At 47.3% G+C, this 17,766-nt stretch overlaps 1 protein-coding gene across 1 annotated transcript in view; it reads left to right on the top strand.

Moving 5' to 3' along the window:
- FAM78B (family with sequence similarity 78 member B) overlaps window positions 1-17,489 on the top strand; it is a 103,255-nt gene extending 85,766 nt beyond the window's left edge. Inside the window, exon 2 of the mRNA XM_010594930.2 lies at window positions 16,967-17,489. Within this exon, the coding sequence (XP_010593232.2) occupies window positions 16,967-17,489 (523 nt within the window). The remainder of the gene's footprint in view (window positions 1-16,966) is intronic.
- The last annotated feature ends 277 nt before the right edge of the window (window positions 17,490-17,766 follow it).

Raw genomic sequence — 17,766 nt, 5'->3', positions numbered from 1 at the left:
GGGGACCCCAGTCAGTATGGCTGCCAACAGCCTTTGGTCTGAGAAGAGTGGGCACAGGTGCTGAAGAAAGTAGGCTTTGGAATTAAGAGTTGGTTTCATCCCACCTCTGTCACTTACTTGCCTGTGACTGGCAAGTGATTTGGCCTGGGCCTCCGTTCTTTTATGCAAAGAAAGGGAGTAATATAGTGCCTACCTTGAGGCTGCTTAGGAAGCCCTTACCAAAGGCTTGGCATATGATAGGTCCTCAGTAAATATTAGCTGCTACTATCAGTTCAGGAATATTAATAACACCCAACTTTTGAGATGCCTGCCACTGTCTGCTTTGGCCATCTCAACCTTGTCACCACTCCGGTCCCCCTGGCCTTGTTGTTGCTTCAAGAAACAGATCTCTTTGACTTTGACTTTATTTCTTGGTTTCCAGACTTTGGACCCCTCTACACTTCTGAGGCCAGTCTCTGCACTGAGTCCTGGTGCCCAGACCCTTGGGTCCCTTCTGAGCCCCACCCTAACTCGACAGCCCAGATCCAGGCCTCTGTGGGCTCTCCACTCTGGTTTGTCAGCCTTTCTAGCTGTTCCTCAGCTCCAGCTCCCCAGAGCAAATGCCCTTTGGTGCTGCCTGATCCCTGTGAGCCCTTCTACAGGGTTAGCTGAATGGGTGGGATGGAAGGGGGCAATCTCCTCCCTTCCCCAGGCTGGGCGGTACCTGGACATCAGTGAGCCTCAGACAGCTATAGTCAGAGAAGCTAGCTTTCAAAAAAATGGTAGGGGACTTGTCCTGGTCTTGGTCACTTCTCACTAGGTGGGTGAAGCCTCTGTGAAACAGGAAAAGGGCAAGAATGCTGTCTGATACCAGTGAGCTGGTGGTGCCCCTGCATGTCTGCTCAAACACTTACGCCCAGGAATCCTGCCCTAGTTTATGCATTCATTCACTCATCTGACAAATATTTAGTTACTCCTATTAATCTGTTCGAGTCCCTGGGTGGTACAAATAGTTAACCCACTCTGGTGCTAACTGAAAGGTTGGAGATTTGAGTCCACTCACAGGCATCTCAGAAAACAGCCCTGGCAATGTACTTCTAAAAAACCAGCCACTGAAAGCCCTATGGAGCACACTTCTACTCTGACACATGTGGGGTCACCATGAATTGGAATCAACTCGACGTCGACTGGTTTTTTAGTTATTCGTGTCTTGGAGAAAGTTTGGCAATCATGTCATTACCAATATCTTCTTGACCTTGAAGATTCTTTCTTCATCATGATTTCCAAAATCAGATGAGAAGAAATCTCAACAGCTTCTTGTCTTGGCCCACAGATCTGAAGAGACCTTAAGTTCTGGCCCTGGCCTCTGAGGCTGAAACACCAGCTTTAGTCCAGTTGCCAGAGGATGGTAGAGTGGCTGTCCTCCACCTCAGGGCCACCCAAAGCCCTGCCAGCCATCCTCACCGCTCATCATCTCCACCATTAGATCCAGCTACAGAAAACTAGTCATGTCTTTATAAATAACAGTTATAACTGCAGATGCTGTGTGCTGCAACAGCTCATGAGTCTACAGAGCATTCAGTGCCTGATGGTGCCAGTTAACCAAGAAGGGCAAATGTGGGGACCCCAAGATCTCGCCCTCCAGGAATCCACCAGAGGTTTCCATGCTAGGAATCCCATTTGAATGACACAAAAAGAAATAAGTGAACCATACCTCCTCCCAGTCAATGACAAACAAAAGAGAAAAAATGCAGAGAAAGAAAGGGGTTAGATGTTCACAGTTCAAAGACCTTGATATAGTCATAAGGGCTTCAGGATTCTAGATTCCAGTAGAAGCTCAAGAGAGGCCTGGCTTTGGGGCTGTGATCCGGGCAGTGTGAAGGCAGGGAGCAGTGTCTCCTTCCACTTGATGCCTGACAACCAGCAAATCAGAGGTGTCATCAGGGCTCAAGAGCTGCAGCAGCTCCCCAGCAGTGGGTCGTGTAGGAGACTCAAAGTAGCGTGTGCCAGAAGCCTGGAGAGTGAATGAGGACCCAGGCCTAGCACAGATCCAAGGAAGCCACCATGAGTCTTTGCTGGCCTCAAAACCCAGAGAGGACCAGTTGTTTGGGGTCCTGTGTTCTGGAAGGAGCAGCTCATTCCTGGGGAATAAGTACTGCATTTCTCTGTCCTGAAACCATGAATTCTGCTATTTGTGGCCCTGAAAATCCTATTTACCATCAGCACAAGGATGGAGATCTTTGGTCAAAGAATATAGGGAGCAGACAGCTTTATCCATGAGGCTGTTTATCCCAGCCTCCTGGTTTTATAGATGAGGAAATTGAGGGTGAGGGGTTCCTATTGGAGAAGAAAAAAAAAAAAAATTGGAGAAGGTAGCCCAAAGTCATCCCAGAAGAACATGAGAGGTATTCCAGAGCAGAATTTGTGTGTGTGTGTATCTTCTACCTCTTCTGTGTTATCCACAAAAATCTAACACAATGTTGGGAACAAAGTAGGTGCTCAGAAAAATCTTGTGCAATGAGTATGTGGATGGGCCTTTGTCTTGGTGTATGTCATGAATACATCATCATCTCCTGTCTCCCTACTTCAGAGTCCCCATTAGGTAAATGAGGTGCAGCCCTCTACTCCTAGCCAGTCAGCTTTCTGTTCACTTGTAGGTTCCGTTTACAAAGCACCTACTATGTGCTAGGTACTGTACAGATTGCTTTCCAGGTGGTTTCTTATTTATTTCCAAAAAGCAAAACAAAACTATACAATAAGTTCTATTATTATCCTCATTCACACGGGAAACTGAAGCCCAAAGAGGCCTAGTCATTTGCCCAAAGCCAGCTGGTCAGCAGGTGGTGATGTGCAGACTGGCACATAGGTCACTGTGACTCCTCACACCACACTCTTCCCCACCCCAACTGCCTCACCAAGTCAACCTGAGCAGCCTCTCAGCCTGCCCAGTTCTGTCCAGACTAGCATATGCTTCTGCTCCTCTTCCTCTTTCCTTTCCCCCAAAATGCTTCACAATCATGCTGTGCAAATCCTGTGAAGTAACGCATTACCTGTTATTACAGAATAAATGCAAATTAATTTTTTTAAATCAGGACATATACAAAATAAAAATAAAAGGGAAATGCCCGTAGTCCCATGATTATACCAAAAAAATCAAACCCATTGCCATCGAGTCAATTCCAACTCATAGCGACCGTATAGGACAGGGTAGGGTTTCCAAGGAGTGCCTGGTGGATTCGAACTGCTGACCTTTTGGTTAACAGCCATAGCTCTTAACCAGTACACCACCAGGGTTTCCATAGGTAACCACTTTTAACATTTTAGTGTCTTTATCCAATACTGTCCTTTCTTAATTTTCACTAAGGTTCTGCCTGTAGGAACAGAATTCCAAAATCAGAAGAGAAAAATGCATGTCCAGCCCCCCTCTCCTCTTACCCACAGTTTGTCTGGCCCCAGGGATGGGAAGACTCAGTTAATTGCTACAGGCTGGGCTGACTGTGTGCTGAACCCCTGTGCTGTACCCCACCACCACCACCCGGCCCCTCCTGCAGGGCTGGGGTCATGGGTGGTGCAGATTGTCAAATGGAGGACATTTTGCACCAAGCCAGGAGCCCCAGGGACACTCGTCCCACTGTGTCTGCTTCGGAACCCTTCCCATCCCTTTGGCTTTCATGTCAGCCTCTCCCCTGGACTTATCGCCTCTGCTGCCTTCTTGAGTTAACCTCGCTGGCCAGACCTGCCTGCTCTGCCAGAAACACTCCATTCATGGCCACAGCTCAAAGGAAGCATTTGCTTTGGGCTCTTCATGAGATAGAGATGCAGCAATGGCTGACGTGGAGATATACACCGTCTAGTAGGGAGGATGGGTGTGCAAACAAGTATACGAAACACACTGAAATACATACGCACTCAGGCGGCCTCTCTGCGGAGGTGACTGTGAGCTGGAAATTGACAGTGAGAAGGGGCCAGCCATCTGAAGACTGAGTGAAGAGGGTTTCAGGCAAGGGAAACAGCAAGTCCAAAGACCCAGAGGTGGGAAGGAGCTTGGCTTGTTCAAGGGTGAGAAAAGTCAGTATTGCTGGAGCTTCAAGGGCCGGGAGAGAGTTGGTGGGGATGAGGATGGAGAACTTGTGGGGCCAGATGATGCAGACGAGGGTGGTCTAAATGCAGAAGGCCATTGTTGGGAGTCCCCCCTGCCTTTGGTGGAATTGTTGAAATGGTATATCACTGTAGAATTTTTCAGAGAAATGAGGCATGATCTGATTACATTTTTGAGAAGCCACATTCATTGCTTGTGAGGGCAGGAAGCTTGGAGGCAGGGAGCCAAAAAGGAGGTTTTTGCACTGTCCTGGAGAGAGATGAAATCCTTGGACCAGGGTGGTGGGGATGGAGAGAAGGGACAGTTCTGTCTGTATTGTGGAGGCAGAATGGAAAAACACCAACGGACAGCGTGGGGGAGGGTTATCAGAGTGGTGAGGGAAAGATGGGCTTCTCCACACTGTGCTTACGCCTCCTCCTGGAATGCGGCTCAATGGCAACTGGGGCCCAACTCAAGCCCCACTCACCCTGGGAAGCCTCCCTGATGACCGCTCCCAACTCCAGTCCCCTCAGCTTCTTGTTAACACACAAAGGCTGGACACGCACTGTCACTTTACTCCTTCAGAAAGGCGTATGTCCTGTAACTTGGGCTTTGAGGTCCTTGAGGACAGGGCAAAACCTCCCATCATGCTTAGCCCAGTGCTCTTGTTACCGGAATAAGGTTCTTGCCTCTCACTGGTCAAGAATGAGCAGGTAAGGCACACAGTTTTCCACACAAGCAAAGCTTTACTGAAGAGGCTTGCAAGCAGAGATGAGGAGGGGCTAGAGCAATGCATACCCTCATCTCAGAAAACAAAAGATGGCCCTGAGTTTTTGAAAGTTCTTGGGCAGGAAAAGATTCATGTTTATTCATAGGCACAGGCGGGGATATGTTAACTAAGGTGCCAGCGCAGCAGCTTTCCAAGATGGCTATTGTCCCGGTGGCCTCTGGGATTCATAGCAGCACTTATTATGGGGTATCACGCCTGTGCAGTCTCTCGCTCCCTGGGTTTGATTCCCCGACTGGAGCTATAGCCCCTCACTGCCCCTGGTGGAAAGTCACAGCGGTCACAGGTGGATGTTCTGCGCATGTTCCTGGGCCTGGTCTTCTCCAACAACTTCTGAAAGGCAACTTTGAAGAAGTTAGCGGGCTATTTTTAGATACCCTGCACCAATGTTCTGGGGAATGGCTTTGTTTCTGGGCCCTGGCCCATTTCTTGTTACCTTTTTTGCAGATTTGGGGGCCCCTCTGTTCCTTGTCTTACTAAGTCTCTGGGTTCCACACTCAACCTCCTATTACCTTCCTGATAGTATAGTCTATTTCTCTTTTACTTGTTTCTCCTGTAACCACAGCAGTCTCTTCGCTGTTTCACAAACAGGCACCCTCCAATCTCAGGGCCTTTGCTCCCTGTCTTACTCTGTGCGTAGCAGAATCAAAAGGGCTTGCCACCTTGCCAGGGGATACCATGCTCTTGACTGGACACCATCTGAAAGCCTGCTCTGGAGACGCAAGAGAGGGTGCTGCCATTTTTAAGTCTGCCCTGACTTCTGCGGAGTCCTTGGCTGGTGCAGTTAATGCTCTTGGCCTCTAGCCAAAAGGTTGGAGGTTCAAGTCCACCCAGAGGCACCTCAGAAGAAAGTCCTTGCAATCTACTTCCAGTAAATCAACCACTGAAAATTCTGTGAAGCGAAGTTCTACCCTGACACACAGCAACTGGCTCTCCCGGCTTCCGTAGCCTTTCTGTGTGGGGAAAGGCGTGTTGCTCCAAGAAGCTCAGCACTGGAATTGGAGGGAAACCATCCTCAGACATGACTCAGAAAGCTGGCCACCGATCTGAGACCTCAGGGCTGTCAAGTAGAAACGAACTGGCAGAAGCCTGTGAGAACCCAGCCAGTACAATTTAGGGGACACGACTTTAACTGTTCTCCAAGCAGTGACAGAAAATACGAAAGGAGAAGATACCTCCCATGCTTAGAGGTTAGAGTCTAGAAAAACGTCATTAAAGCGGAACATGAGTGTGGATCATGAAAGAAGCCCTGCCACTTTAAACACGGAGCCTCTCCCAACACAGATGCCTCTTTTGAAAACGCTGGAAATTATCTTTTCTGCTATGGGAAAAAATACTTCCCTGTGTGCCAAAAAGAAAAGGATGTGGTCAGAAAGGAAGGGGGTGGAAGGGGAGGTGGGAGTATTTACAGGCTTCTCAGAGTCTGACATAAACAGTGCAGAAGGAGGAAAAACCTAATTTTAAAACTCACTCTGTAATCTTGGAGTGAACCATCGGGAATTGGGAGGCTCGCCAGCGCCGGGAGGAGTTGATGTCTGAGTCGGCTCAGGGTTTCCTGGAGGCAGTGGGCTCATGAGCCACAAACACGCGGGGCACTGACTCAGCCCCCGTTTGCTCCCCTACCCTTCCACCTTCTGCGCCCCCCTTTCTCCAGCCCTGAGCCCCGTACCACCCACTCCTTGGAAAGTGGTTTATCTTCATACTACTTTCTCTTATAACAGCCCTGGTGGCACAACGGGAAGGTGCTGGCTGCTAACCAAAAGGCTGGCGGTTCAAACCTACCAGCAGCTCTGGTAAAAAGACCTGGCAATCAGCTCCCGTGAAGATTACAGCCAAGAAAACCCTATGGAGCAGTTCTACTCTGTCACATGGGGTCGCTATGAGTCAAAGTCAACTGCTATCACTGTTATCTCCAGCTCCTCTGTGGAAGGGTCGGGGGGAGGGAAAGGTGCTAGGCGCTCCTTTGGCAAACCCAGATGACACTGAGCTGAGCCTCTGTGTACCCTGGGCACCCACGCACTTTGTGGTGCTTTGTGGGGAAAGCCTGGATTCTCAGAGCACGTAGTATACTCTTGAACTGAATGTCCCACACGCCTGAATGATAACTCCTGAGGTTTACACCATTAAAATAAAGAGAAAAGGTAGAAGCCTCTTTTTGCACCCTCTGGAGGAGCCCTGGTGGTGCTGTGGTTAAGCGCTTGGCTGCTAACCAAAAGGTGGGCAGTTTGAACCCACCAGCTGCTGTGCAGGAGAAAGATGTGGCAGTCTGCTTCTGTAAAGATTAAAGCCTTGGAAACCCTATGGGGCGGCTCTGCTCTGTCCTGTAGGGTTGCTGTGAATCAGAGTTGACTCAACAGCAGTGGCAGTGAAGTGCAGTGAGTGGCTGGTGCAAATGGTGCAGCACTCAGCTACTAACCAAAAGGCTGGCAGCTTGAGTCCACCTAGAGCCTCCTCAGAAGAAAGGACCGGCAGTCTACTTCCAAAAGATCACAGCCATCAAAAACCTTATGGGGTGCCGTCCTACTCAGGCACAGATGGGGTTGCCATGAGTCAGAATGTACATGACAGCAGCCGGTTTGGTTTGTAAGTGGGGCGAAGTTACGCGCGTTAGCTATGATCAGGAGTGATTTCATCAGAACTGATACCCAGCCAGAGTACTGGAGGCCCCGCTGTGCCAGCATTGATGCTTGAGTTGACAGATGTTGGAGAGGTCCAGGGCTCAGGGGAGGAACCTGAGTACCCCCCCCGAATTTTTCAGTATTTTCACACCTGGTATGGTTTTTTATGGTCATAGCAATGATATCACTATTATCATCCATGTCTATTACCATTATTTTTCAGAGGTTTGGGACCACTGATTTAATACCAGGGAGCCATTGTGGGAAAGCATGTGATTTGGAATTAGATCTTGGGTTGGTAACTGGGCTCTGCCCCTCACTCGCTGTATGACCTTGAGCAAGCTCCTCCTTCTTTGATGGACTGCGTAATGATGCTCATCTCATGCGACTGATGCCAGAGTGCATGTGATAGTTTGTGAGAGCACCAGGTATGAGAAAAAAAAAAAAAAAAAACCACACCAAAGAGAAATTCCCCAGGGAAATGGCCCAGGGTTGCAGAGCTATGGATCAACATCTCTCACCTGGCCTGTCTCATGCACTGGCAGTGTCCAGGCTAAGGGTACAAACAAAGGCCCACATACCATATTGCCAAACATTTAAATGTAATAAACAAAGTGCTAATCAAATAAGTTTATCCTCCTACCTTTTTAACAACCTGGAAGGCCAGATTTAAATTTAGAATTCTTGGACTCCTCAAAATTCTGTGCCAGGATATGGCAGCATAGGAAAAGCCAACCCTCAGCACCTGGCCATGACCACTTCCCTTCTCACCCCTGGCCTTGTGCCTTATGAAGAGGGATCACACACATGTATGTAGACACCCAACACACATGTCCAAATTTTATGTACATCCCCATACACAGCCACCCTTTGGACACCCCTCGGGCCCAGGGGCACATACACTGGTGCCCTCTGGAAGACAGGCAGGGAAAAAGGCCTGCATAGAACCTGGAGGCATGTTTGGGGCCATTTGGGCTGGGAATACCAAGATCCCAGGTCTCTAAGGGTGGTCTGTAAGGAGGGGCACAGGCTCCAATGTGGAGGGGCATAGCCAGAAGATACCAGAGTGGGTCCCCTAAAGTGTAGGGCCCAGACAGAGGTGCCTGTCTTTTAATTCTAAGGACAGTACCATCCTGAATCTCAAAGCCTCTACCTGGGAGCTCTCCAGGCTTGAAAGCACCATTCCCTTCATGCACGGGCCCCCAGACTCCCATCCCACACCCCCTCAAGGGACATCAGTATCACTAGTGCCCCTGCACACCTGCCCATGCCCTGCCCCCATATTGCTGCTGCCAGCCTCCCCCATCCTCCTGGTGACACAGGGCTTTAAGGGGGGAGAAACAAAGCTCCCCAAAGAGGTTGCTCTGCTCCCGTGGGCACTGGGAAGACTGGCCGAGGCTGAGTGGAGCCTGGACCTTAACCCAGGGATGACTTAGTTGAATACAATGCTTATCATGAGCTTGTTTGATTGGAATTTGCCTTTCTTCTAAAAATGGAATGCAGAAAGCATGCAGGTTGCTATCATCGATATTTTCATTGTTAGGTTCATTGGCAAGTCTGTTAGCTGTGAGCTTTGGATCAATAGTTGAGTGTCTAAAAGGAAAACACTGTGTTTATTACAGCACGGAGAAGGGTTGTAGGAGGAGGAGGGAAATGAGATCATGACTAATATTGACAGAGTGCGTCAGAGCTTGCAAAGCGTTTGCCCAGACATCACCACTTCATTTGATCTGTGTAATAGCTCTGAGATGTAGGGAGGCCTGGAGTTATTTTTCTTCCCATTTTACACATGAGAAACCTGAGGCTGCCAGGGGTGACTCGTCTGAAGTCACCAACTCTTCCCCTGGGGCTGACACCCAGGTCTCCTGAGGTCGGTCTTGGTGCTTCCTCCACCTACCATCCCAAAGACTCCAAAGAAGGCAAGATGAGATGAAGAACTCAAAGCAGCTCTTCCCGCGGGGTACAGTGGAAAAGACAGGACTAGAGTCAGAGAGGCCCAGCTTCAGACCTGCCTCTTCCCCTCCTCATCTGTGTGGCTTTGGACCATTTTCTCCAAGCCTTCTTTCCTCGGCCATGAACAGAGTATTCCTGCCTCTTATGGTTGCTCTCAAGTGTGTGTGTATGGAAGGGCTCCATAGGTGTTAGTTTCCTTCTTTCCCTAAACCTACTCCCACCTCTGTGACTTACTAAATACCTAAAATTAAATGTCATTTACTTTGTGCCACCCAAAGTGCTAAGTACTTTGCATTCATGATCTCCTCGAATCTTCAGACCAGGTGCTTCAAGTACATACTGTTATTTATCCCCATTTTGATAGACAAGGAAACTGACACAGAAAGGGCAAGTAACTTGTCCAGGCTCACATAGCTGGTAAATGGTAGTGCTAGGTTTACAAACTCAGGCAGCCTGACTCCGGAAAATCTGCTTTCAGCCATGATGCTAGACCAGCTCTTTGCTTTCTCTGTCTTCATTGTCCAATGTCTTGAAGAAATTCCCTGAACTCTTAATTTTTCCACGTGTTCGTTCATTCCTTCCCTGACCTCATACAGAATGGCCTCCACTGGCATATCGTTACGCTGTCTTGATAATTACCAAAGCTGGATGGCTGTTTCTCAACCCCTCTCTCCTGGATTAGTGGGACTTTTAATATTGCTGAATGCATGAGATTCTCTCCTTCCTTGACTTTGGAAACTAGTTCTCCTTTGCTGGAGGAGATTTCTTTTGCTTTTCAGATTTCTCTTCTAGTCCTGTAAACAGGCCTCCTAAGATCACCCCCAAAGATCTCAACCATCGCCATGACATCAACTGATGCAGACAATTGCTAGATTTACGTCTCTAACGATGACTTTCTCCTAAGTGCTGGACTCAACTTTGCAGCTACCTCACAGACCTAATGCCCATATGTCCAGTTGACTCCGTAAAAGCAGGAGTGTCCAAATTGAAATTCATCATCTTCTCCCATCTTTCATTTCAGATCAGTTCAATACTTATCTATTCAACAAATATTTACAAACTCATTCCACGTGCCAGGTATTGCTCTCGGTGTTGGAGATACAGCAGTGAATAAAACATAGGAAATTCCTCCTTCTTGGGGATTACATTTGGGGAGTGAAGTGAAGGGAGACAAACCATAAGCAAAGTAAGTAAATTATATAACATGTTAGAAGGTGCTAGGAAGAAATAGAAAGCAGAGACAGCAGGTGGGGAGTTGCGGGACAGGAAGTTGCAATTTTAAGTATTTAAAAAAAAAAAAAAAAAAAAAAAAACCTGTTTCTGTTGAATCGATTCTTACTCATAGTGACCATATAGGACAGAGTAGAACTGCCCCATAGGGTTTCCAAAGAGCAGCCGGTAGATTTGAACTGCCGACCTTTTGGTTAGCAGACAACCTCTTAACCACTATGCCACCAGTGCTCCAATTTTAAGTGTGGTTGTCAGGAAAGGCTGCACTGAGATGTGGCGTTTGAGCCAGAAACAAAGGAGGCAAGAAAGCAAGCCTTTCAGATATCTGAGGGAAAATATTCTGGGTAAAATAAACAGCAATTGCAAAGGCTCTGAGGTGGGAAATTACCTGGCATATTCAAGGAACATCATGGATGCCAGAGTAGGAAAGAGGGAGAGAAAAGGAGATGAGGTCAGAGAGGAACTGGGGAGCCAGGTCATGCAGGGCCATGTGGGCCCTTCCAAGGACTAAGGTTTGTCCTGAGAGGGCTGGGAGCCATGGGAGCATTTAACAGAAGAGTGATGGGATAACATATATATTTAGCAAGATCATTTGGCTGCTGTGTTGAGAATAGACTAGGGCAGAGGGGCAGACACATTAGCCAGGAGACCAGAAGGAGGCTATTGCAGTAATCCAGGAGAGACATCTATAGCTTGTTCCAGGGTGGTGGAGACTCAGGTGGTGGGAAGAAGTTGAATTGTGGACATATTTTGATGTTGCTGTCAACTAGATTTGCTCATAGGTAGTATGTGGAATGTGAAAGAGTGGTCAAGGGTTACTCCAAGGCTTATTTGTCCTGGGCAATGGGAAGGAAGTAGCTGCCATTCACCAAAACCAGGAAATTGCAGGAGGAACAGGCTTGGCAGGGAAGGGGTAGAGATTAGGAATTAGACTTTGGAGACAAAGTTTGAGATGTACATCCAAGTGGAGCTGTCAAGTGGACAGTTGAATATATGGTTCTGGAGCTCAAGGAAGTAACCCAGGCTGGAGACAGAAATTTGAAAGTCATCAGAGTGTAAATGGTACTTGAAGCCATGAGCCTGGGTGGTATCACCAAGGAAGTGCAAGTAAATAGTAAAGAGAAGAAGAGCAAAGACTGAGCCCTGGGGTCTCCAGAGTTAGTATGTCGAGAGATGAGGCAGAACCAGCGAAGGATACTGAAAAAGAGTGATCAGTTAAATAGAAGAAGAAACAAGAGTGGTAGGCATGTACCGTGTGTCAGGCACTGTGCTCTGTGCAAAGAATACAAAGATAAACATGACTCTCAAAGATTCACTTTCTAATGAAGGATGTCAGAGCTTTACACACTGAAATGCTGCTGTGGGAGGTATCCAGTGATGAGGGTGGATGTCACAGACAGTGAGAGTGCATGCACCCTTGTTACACCTGTGAATTACTTCATCCACCTCAGTCACCCAAACTGGGCTCCCCTAAGTGATTGTTTTACTTTATCTCCTCTTTTGTCTCCGTAGGCAATCAGTTGCCAACCCTCAGAGAACCTGCCTTTGTAGTAGATCTTATATGTGGTCCCTCCTCTCTATTCCCTCTGCCACCAGCCTAGACGAAGGCCTCATTAAATCTCACCTAGAATGTTGCAAAAGCTCCTAAATGACCTCACAACCTCCCCTTTGCCCTCCGATTCTCCTTCTAACATTACTCTTCTTTCTGGGCACATCGCTCTCCTGCTCAGAAGTCCTACTACCTCTAGGATGAAGTCTAAACTCCTTAGCCCATTGTTAAAGGCACTCCACAAACTGAGCCCACCCTGCCTATCCAGCCTTGTCTCCACTCTTCCCGACACTAACCCTCCCAGGTGGTCCCTCCGCTGTTTTCTGGACACTCCACGTTCATGCTTGATGTCATGCCTTTGCCCACGATGGGAGTGCCTTTCTTTATTCCCTCGTTCTCAGCAGTTCATTCTCATTTCTTCCACAAAGCTCTCCCCCACCATGGCCTGTGTGCATGCCCACATCTCTGAATTCCTGTATCACGTGGAGCCTGTGCAAATCCTTGTTGTATATAGGTATATGGTGGCTTGAATAGTCACTGAATATATTCATTTATTCATTCACTTTTATTTAAATGTGGCTTGTTCCTACCCCTCTCCAAGGGTAAATAACTTTCAGTAAAGAATAGCGATAGTCTAATAATTCTAAATAGGAGATGTTAGGTTTTTAAAAAAACAAAAACAAAGTGAGTGAATATATAAAGTGTAAAGCTGATACAGCTCTATCATGTTTCAGGTGCATAGGCATGAAAATGATGCAAAGAAAAGATTCATTTATTCCTTCAACAAAGATTTTGACATGTGCAAGCAATGTGGTAGACAACTACTGATTCAAAAGTAAATGCCACATTGCCAAGCCTCAAGGAAATCATAATCTGATAGGAACTACAGACACATAAGCCAATAATTATAATATAACTTGGTACGTGTGAATATCTGGAAAAGAAGGCTTTCTGGAGGAAATTATACTCAAAGAATGAGTGATTAGACCCAGTGAAGAGATGAGTAAGGGAAAGAGCAGTCCGGACAGAAAGCACAGCATGAGCAAAGAAGCGGAGGTGAGAAACAATGTGGTGTGTCGGAGAGGGGTCATCAAGAGCCACATATGTCCCACTAAGAAACTTTAACTTTGTCCGTGGGTGTTAACAGTCATGTCCACGTAGAAGAACCTTTGAAGGGTGTCAGGTATAGAAAGGAAACCCTGGTGGCATACTGGTTAAGTGCTACGGCTGCTAACCAAAGGGTCAACAGTTCGAATCCGCCAGGCGCTCCTTGGAAACTCTATGGGGCAGTTCTACTCTGTCTTATAGGGTTGCTATGAGTCGGAATCGACTCGATGGCACTGGGTACTGGGAGGTATAGAAAGGGCAGGATCAGATTGGTGTGTTTGAATATTAACTTTGCCCTTAAGCCAATTCTGACCCGTAGCGCCCCTGTAAGGACAGAATAAAACTGCCTTATAGGGTTTCCTAGGCTGTAAATCTTTATGGAAGCAGACTGCCACATCTTTCTCCCATGGTGAGGCTGGTGAGTTCAAACTGCCAATCTTTCGGTTAGCAGCCAAGCACTTTAACCACAGCACCACAAGGGCTCTTTGTTTGACTACTGTTGTTGTTAGGTGCCGTCGAGTCGGTGTGGCTCATAGTGACCCTGTGTACAACAGAACGAAACACCACCCAGTCCTGCACCATCCTCACAATCGTTGTTATGCTTGATCCCGTTGTTGCAGCTACTGTGTCAATCTATCTCGTTGAGGGTCTTCAACGAGGGAAGTATGCATTTTTTAACACTAGTGCAGCCTAAAAGATGAATTTGAGAGGGATCAGGATTGGACGCAAGAGACTAATTATGGACAATTACGGTAGACCAGGTAAGAGATGCTGAGAGCTTGAATTAAATGAGGGCAGCAAGAGCTGGGACAGAGAGAAGGAGGTAAACTCACCGTTACTTATGGGGTAGAATTGACAGTATGCAGTGATACGGCAGCTGTGACAATCAGCGTGAGGGATGAGAAGGGCCAAAGATGATCCTCAGGGTCCTGGCCTGGGAAACTGGGTGAGTAGGGGCCACCTCCTACAGCAGAGATGGGGAGAAGAAGGTCTGGTTGATGGTGAAGATGATAAATTTGGTTTGAACCGTGTGGAATTTGAAGTGTCTCTGCCGTCCCACTCAAAGTAGTCCCCTTAACTGGTCAGAAAGTGATGGTCGCTCTCAGAACTTTTCAGGGACTTCTCTAAAGGAATTTATCAGCTGCATAAACAAGTCATACATTTTAGAAGCATAAACTCTGTTTTTAACAACCACCCCCCCCAAAAAAAGGCCACTTAAGCCCCTATATTTCATAAAAGAAATTAAGATGATATAATACTTTTTAGAGAGAAAACCACTCCCTGATTCATTGGACTTAGGGCATAATGACTTTTGGCTATTTGCAAACTCAAACCCTGTCTTAATGATGTAGTCTTGGGATCACTGGGATAGTGGAAGAGAACATGGCTCGAGCACAGAAGATACTTCTAAAGGAGCAGTGGCAGCAGTAGCAGCCTGTGGATGGAATTAATACCCGCCGCCCAAAACCATCACACCCTGCGACAACTGCACTGGGCCAGATTTCTTTGTTCTGATGTGATGATTAAGAAGCCTGTTTTATTCCCTTACTTCAGAGAATCCTCCAAGACAAGGGTATCTTCCTTCTCTCCCATGACAGGCATGAAATTGTAACTTTCTTGTATTATCTCCATTTTGAGAAAATCTGAATCAAACTAAGTTTTGTGCTTTTTTTCCATAAGATTTACTTCTAGACCTTTGGCCCAAGTCTCTGTTGACATGGCTCGGGGCAGGAACATGAGTTTAAAATACAAACAGTAAAGTCTCTATTGACAAAGTAATGAAATTGATCAAGCCAAGATAGCCAATCATCAAAGGAGAGCATTATAATAGAATAAAAGGACATCCACTCAAAACCAAATTCCCCAGGCAATACACTACAGTTGGCACAGTGTTTGGGACAGGAAGGCAGATACAGTCACCACTGCTGAGACTCCTTGTCCTCCAATGCCAGAGAAAAACCCAAAGGCCAGCAGGACCTGGTCACTACCCAAAATGAAGCCCAGGCTTTAGGCAACACAGAAAATAAATGCCTAGTGACCGAGTACCTGTCTCAGCCTGTTGGCTGGGGGCATCAAGCTGACTCCAGCATGGCTATCTCATAAATCCAACAAGCAGAATGGGTCTCCAGCCAACCTCTGAGGCATGTGTGATTATATCCCACTCAAACAGCAATTACTGCCTTTTGTCCAGTAAGAAATGGCTATAGAATTATCTGAGAGTTACCCCAGTGTCTGCAGAGGAAAGACGTGGCAGCCTGCTCCCGTAAAGATAACAGCCTTGGAAACTCTATGGGGCAGTTCTACTCTGTCCTAAAGGGTTGCTATGAGTCAGAATCTCAACTCGAGGGCAACGGGTTTGATTTTTTTTTTACCCCTATGGCATGACTACAATTAGCATGTGCAGCAAAATGGGTTCTCTCTACCTTTCTGAGTTGGATCAATTCCTGTTTAGTTTCTGCCAACCATGATACACTGCAATTATTCCCAGCAGTTTTCACAGGTACAGAGACAAGAGAAAGGGCTCCTGGAGTGTGGGCTCACCTCTTCCTAGGCATTCAGCCCTCCCTTCATTCAGGCTGGGGCTGGCTCAAATAGGAAATGCCATCAGAAGCCAGCAGGAGGCAGCAGGGTTAGTGTCCCCATGTCCCCATGTGACAGTATGGGATGTTGAGATGTTATCAGCATCAAGTCAACATTGCAACTCTTTTTAGGCCATTGGTATAAATCCTTGCAGGATTTCCTGTCACAAAGAGGCATCAACTAGTTGGGATGGAAGAGTAGGCAGGTGCCCAGAATGGCAAGTTGGCCAAACTAAGCAATTAGGCTTCCAGGCTGGACTTGAAGCCAGTGGAAGAATAGCATATTAGAAACAGCACAACTTCCACACTGAGGTGGTTTCTGGAAGGTAACCATTATCTCCTTATTTTATCATTTTCTATGCTTATGCTCTCTACACGTTGGATTGGCTGCTGACTTGAATTTAAACAACACTGTTTGTTGAGTAAAAATTCTGCTGCTTTCCTAAGAAATCAGTGTAACCTTTAATTTTGCCTCCTTTTCACCTGATACTTCTTTCCAAGTACATCAGATTTCAACCACCACTGCTCCTCAGTCAACAAATCTTGCACGTACTCATACTTCCTGAGAAAGTGGTTCTTAGAGTAGAATGCCTGTAACCTGTTGATTATGATTCCACCATCCCAACTAGTTGATGCCTCTTTGTGGGTCTCACAGCTGCCTTTGTGAGCCTCTTGCTTCCAACTGAGCTGGCTATGGTTTTATTTAATTTGCTTTGGTATTTTTTTTATCTTGCTTTCATTTATCCTGAAACAGCACACAAACCAAAAAAAAAAAAAAAAACCAGTGCCGTTGAGTCTATTCTGACTCGTAGTGACCCTATAGGACAGAGTAGAACTGCCCCACAGAGTTTTCAAGGAGCTCCTGGTGGATTCAAACTGCAGACCTTTTGGTTAGCAGCCATAGCACTTAACCACTGCGCCACCAGGGTTTCCTGAAACAGCACAGCATAGATATTTTTGACCTGAATTCTCCTCCAAAATTCCCATTGTACCCAAGTTGATCATGTTAGTAAGTGGTGGGCATCTCTCCAGCTTTTGAAAAATTCATTCAGCCTCTTTTCTTGTGCATCTCTTCTGCTTTGCCAGGTCAAGCTGGGAACTGCCTGACTTGAGGGAAGGGAGAGTAAAAGCCATCAGTGACTCAGATGGGGTGAGCTATCCTTGGTACGGGAACACCACAGAAACTGTGACCCTGGTTGGTCCCACCAACAAGATCTCCAGGTTCTCCGTCAGCATGAATGACAACTTCTACCCCAGTGTGACATGGGCAGTGCCAGTGAGTGACAGCAATGTGCCACTGCTCACGAGGATCAAGAGGGACCAAAGTTTTACTACGTGGCTGGTGGCCATGAACACCACCACGAAGGAAAAGATCATTCTGCAGACTATCAAGTGGAGGATGAAGGTGGACATTGAGGTGGACCCTCTTCAGCTCTTGGGGCAACGGGCCCGACTGGTGGGCAGGACTCAGCAGGAGCAGCCCCGGATCCTGAGCCGGATGGAACCCATCCCCCCCAACGCACTAGTGAAACCCAACGCCAATGATGCCCAGGTCCTCATGTGGAGGCCCAAGCGGGGGCCACCTCTGGTCGTGATCCCACCTAAGTAGAAGCAGACTGGCCTGGCAGTGTGTGGAGCATATGCTGCTGAGACACGCAGTGAGCTTGCCAGGGGTGGCAGGAGCCAAACTGAGTTTCTGAGCCAAAGCAGACCTCTTGGTTTGTCAGCCTTTGCAGCCACTTGTGAAGAGTGGGCTGCTCCTTGGGTGGTAGAACCATAATCCTTAGGAAAAGTCCCTTCCTTTTAGGAGTAAAAGAAGTCACTGACTTGACAGACTTGCTGTGATTACCATGCAAGTAGCCATATTTTGGAGCCGACCAGGATGA

The sequence above is a fragment of the Loxodonta africana genome, chromosome 3 (genome assembly GCF_030014295.1).
Source record: "Loxodonta africana isolate mLoxAfr1 chromosome 3, mLoxAfr1.hap2, whole genome shotgun sequence".
Taxonomy (NCBI): Eukaryota; Metazoa; Chordata; class Mammalia; order Proboscidea; family Elephantidae; genus Loxodonta; species Loxodonta africana.
The sequence above is the reverse complement of the archived record's forward strand: the minus strand, read 5'-3'. Positions and strand labels throughout refer to the sequence as shown.